Raw genomic sequence first — 4,016 nt, forward strand, 5'->3', positions numbered from 1 at the left:
AGTAGGAGGGTAGCCCCTAGGACAAGATCATAGTAGCTTCTCCGCGAGAAGATAAGCATTTGTATCTCGAGACTACAGGGCTACACCACTTATAAGAAGAACAATACAACTTTCTCACAGCACAACCCTAATTCTCTTGTACCTCCTCGTGTTCATGTAACGCTACCAAATTTTGAAAAAAGAGAATCTCCGATGGAAATAAAACAGGTAAAATTTTGTCTAGGAGGATGTAGTTCATTTAAAAGCTGACAATAATTACACCGGCCATTACAATCAATTATACAAATATTTTTAAGTTAGAACTTTTTGAATACCAATGGCCACTTCTTGTCACATTCTAAAAAACAAATCTTTACCAGATTAATTTATTTTGCTTTCTTGATTGGGCTTTCATGCTTACTAATCTGAACACATTTGAATATCATTATCCTTTGTGGACAATAGTTATCCAGAGATACAAAAATACATTTATCATAATACATAATCAGTCTGCTGGTGTAAGTAAAACTTTGACCATTTAGAGCTTCTAAGAACCATGCTGAAGTAGAATACCTCAAAAGTCATAATATCCACTGAAAATAGCCTTTTTAAAAGCATGAAACCCTATTTCTTTCTATTATTATAATTGTAAAATTTTAGCCATACTTAGTAATATAATTAAATCAGCAGTAAAGAAAAGTAACTTGACAATATGACATTCTCTTTGATTATTTGGTTTGAAATTATTGTGAAAGACACGTACAGCTTAGGCCAGTTGCCAGTTGGCACTACCCCAACGGCTGACCGATTCTGGGGGGCAGCTCATAACAGAGTTTCAATCTGACGGCAATCCAAGCGCTGCGGGAAAAATCTCCACCGTCGATTCCATGGTCCCCAGACGTGTTCTCAAGTTCTTGCGGACGGTGTAGATTGGCCATTGGGTTTACATCAGGCACGTGGTCTTATCCTGTCCGTTGAATTATCCTAAAAATTTATTCTAGAAAGAGTAAATAAGAGAAAATAATTACTAATTTAATTTTCTCTTAAGACGCGCCTCATGTATAAAAGGGCCTCTTACACCCCTTTCCTCTGCTCTCGCAGTGCCACGATTCGATCGATCGATCTGCAATTCCGCGATTGATCTTCGAGATTTGCAATTCTTGGATTCAGTTCGATCGGAGTAAATCGCGGCGGATGGTGATTCACCAGAGGAATGATATGGAATTTGAGTGTCAAGAACAGTCTGCCGATCGTCAGTCAGGCGCGTCGCAGTTCGAGGAAGGAAAGCAAGTTAGAGTCTATGCGGACGGGATTTACGATCTATTCCACTTCGGCCACGCGCGGTCGCTCGAACAGGCGAAAAATCTGTATAATTCGGTTTCTTGATTTTGACTTATTCAGAAAATGGATAATTCTGTTCAATTCGGCATCCGTTGTGGAGGATTTCAATTTCTTACGTATTTGCGGTTTCTGTAGCAACTTAGAGTCTATGCGGACGAGATTTACGTCGTATTCCACTTTGGTCACGCGCCGTCGCTTGAACAGGCGAAGATGCTGTAAAATTCGGTGTTTTGATCTTGACTTCTTAAGAAAATGGAGAATTCTGCTCAATTCCGTATCCGTTCTTGGAGAATTTCAGTATTAATTTCTTCTACATTTGCGGTTTCTGTACCTTGAAGAATTAGTTCACTTAGTTTTCTCGAAGACCTTTCGGCCTGTCAACACTATCTGTGCAATATTTGATCGTGTTTTTCTTCTGTGTTTTGCCTTAACGCCGCCTTTAAAGCTATTTATTATCTTCTCCAGCGTGGACCTTCCCCAAATCATTCATTTAACACAGCATGCGATTGGGAGTGATGACATACTTCGGTTTTAGTTTGGATTATCCTTTGAACTGCATTTGAGGCGATTATCACGAACCATGCTGTTTTTGAGATAAGATTGAAATGGAGAGTTCGGCTCCACTTCGCAAATTTCTGCTCTTGAAGGAGTCCTTTCAGACGATTGGCTAATTATTATTATAGTTTCCCCAGAATCTGATTAAATCCTAAACTACAAAATCCTTCTTAAGGCACGCTCCATTAATAAACAATCATCTTATTTGACTGATTCGCGTTCTCCGCCCGAACTTTTCCTTGTAATTCCTATAATTTAGAATCTCTAACGTTGATTTTCTCTTTCCGTATGATCAGCTTCCCAAGCACGTATCTGCTTGTTGGCTGCTGCAACGACGAAGTTACACAAAGATACAAGGGAATGACCGTCATGAATCAGACAGAACGCTACGAGTCACTTCGTCACTGCAAGTAAAAACTATTTCTTCTCTTTAATTAATGCAAGAAATATAATTTCTATTTCTCCTTTTAATCTTAAATCTAGATGGGTCGACGAAGTGGTACCAGACGCGCCGTGGGTAATCACGCAGGAGTTTCTCGACAAGCACAAGATTGATTTCGTCGCCCACGACGCTCTACCGTATAAAAAATCCAAAACCCTTCTCGTTTATCATTTTCTCTTACGATAATTAACGCTAATTAAGGTTTATCTAATCAATCCAGATATGCCGATGCGACTGGAGCCGGGAAGGACGTCTATGAATTCGTCTGTTCCGCAGGCTCACCAGAATCGAATTCTAAGTTTTCGCCTTTCGGAGTTGAGATTTTTTGCCATTTTTTTGGGATTTTTCAGGTGAAAAAGGCGGGGAAATTCTTGGAGACCAAGCGCACGGATGGGATATCGACGTCTGACGTGATAATGAGGATTTTAAGAGATTATAATCAGTACGTAATGCGTAATTTGGCTCGGGGGTACTCCCGAAAGGACCTTGGAGTCAGCTTCGTCAAGGTATGGCCTCTCTTGTTTAGTTAAGTATTATCTCGCCATTTGTTGATTTTTCTGTTGATTCTTTCTCTTGTTTTATTTGTGGGTCATGGCTGTTGGGTTCAGGAGAAGCATCTTAGGGTGAAGATGGGTATATCCAAGTTGGGGCAGAAGGTGCGAGAGCACCGGGATACGGTGAGCAAGAAGGTCAGTATTTCTTCTCTACCCACCCTTTCAAGTTTTAAGATAGCGATGAGAGTGAGAGAGATAGAGAGAGAAAGAGAGAGAGAAAAAGAGAAACAGAGAGAGTGAAACAAGAGAAACAGAGAGAGGAACAAGAGAAAACGGGAGAGAATGAGAGAGAAAGAAGAAAAACAGAGAGAGAAAGAGAAACAGAGATGGAAAGAGAGAGAGAAACAAGAGAAAACGGGAGAGAATGAGAGAGAAAGAAGAAAAACAGAGAGAGAAAGAGAAACAGAGATGGAAAGAGAGAGAGAAACAAGAGAAAACGGGAGAGAATGAGAGAGAAACAAGAAAAACAGAGAGAAAGAGAAACAGAGATGGAAAGAGAGAGAGAAACAAGAGAAAACGGGAGAGAATGAGACAGAAACAAGAAAAACAGAGAGAGAAAGAGAAACAGAGATGGAAAGAGAGAGAGAAACAAGAGAAAACGGGAGAGAATGAGACAGAAACAAGAAAAACAGAGAGAGAAAGAGAAACAGAGATGGAAAGAGAGAGAGAAACAAGAGAAACCTAGATGGAAAGAGAGAGAAAGAGAGCGAGAATCAGAGATGGAAGGAGAGAGAAAGAGAGCGAGAAACAAGAGAAAACAGAGAGAGAAAGAGAGAGAGAAAGAAGAGAGAGCTTTGTGTTATATTCAGGCTCTCTGTTCTCTTGGGAGAGAAAGACTTGAAATATCTCAGTAACGGGGCAAATGAAAGCTCTTTTAAATGTATGGATTGTTTGCTTCAGGCACTCCTTTTAAGGTTTTTCCTAAAGTTAACGTTTTGATAATGTCTGCAGTTGCATACGGTGGCCAAGACCGCTGGCATGCATCACAACGAGTGGGTAGAAAACGCTGATCGCTGGGTCGCCGGGTTCATAGAGAAGTTTGAGGAAGGCTGCCATATAATGGTTCGTCAACTTCTCACTCTCTATTCTCTCTCTATCTTCTCTCTCTCTCTCTCTCTCTCTCTCTCTATATATATATATATATA

At 40.3% G+C, this 4,016-nt stretch overlaps 1 protein-coding gene across 1 annotated transcript in view; it reads left to right on the forward strand.

Moving 5' to 3' along the window:
* The first annotated feature begins 1,074 nt into the window (after positions 1-1,074).
* Positions 1,075-4,016, forward strand: part of LOC144708519 (choline-phosphate cytidylyltransferase 2-like) — a 6,655-nt gene continuing 3,713 nt past the window's right edge. The window contains exons 1-7 of the mRNA XM_078581890.1: positions 1,075-1,346; positions 2,172-2,285; positions 2,359-2,454; positions 2,538-2,580; positions 2,668-2,823; positions 2,926-3,006; positions 3,823-3,933. Coding sequence (XP_078438016.1) covers positions 1,174-1,346; positions 2,172-2,285; positions 2,359-2,454; positions 2,538-2,580; positions 2,668-2,823; positions 2,926-3,006; positions 3,823-3,933 — 774 coding nt within the window. The 5' untranslated portion in view covers positions 1,075-1,173. The remainder of the gene's footprint in view (positions 1,347-2,171; positions 2,286-2,358; positions 2,455-2,537; positions 2,581-2,667; positions 2,824-2,925; positions 3,007-3,822; positions 3,934-4,016) is intronic.

This window comes from Wolffia australiana, chromosome 10, assembly GCF_029677425.1.
Source record: "Wolffia australiana isolate 7733 chromosome 10, ASM2967742v1".
In the NCBI taxonomy this organism is placed as follows: domain Eukaryota; kingdom Viridiplantae; phylum Streptophyta; class Magnoliopsida; order Alismatales; family Araceae; genus Wolffia; species Wolffia australiana.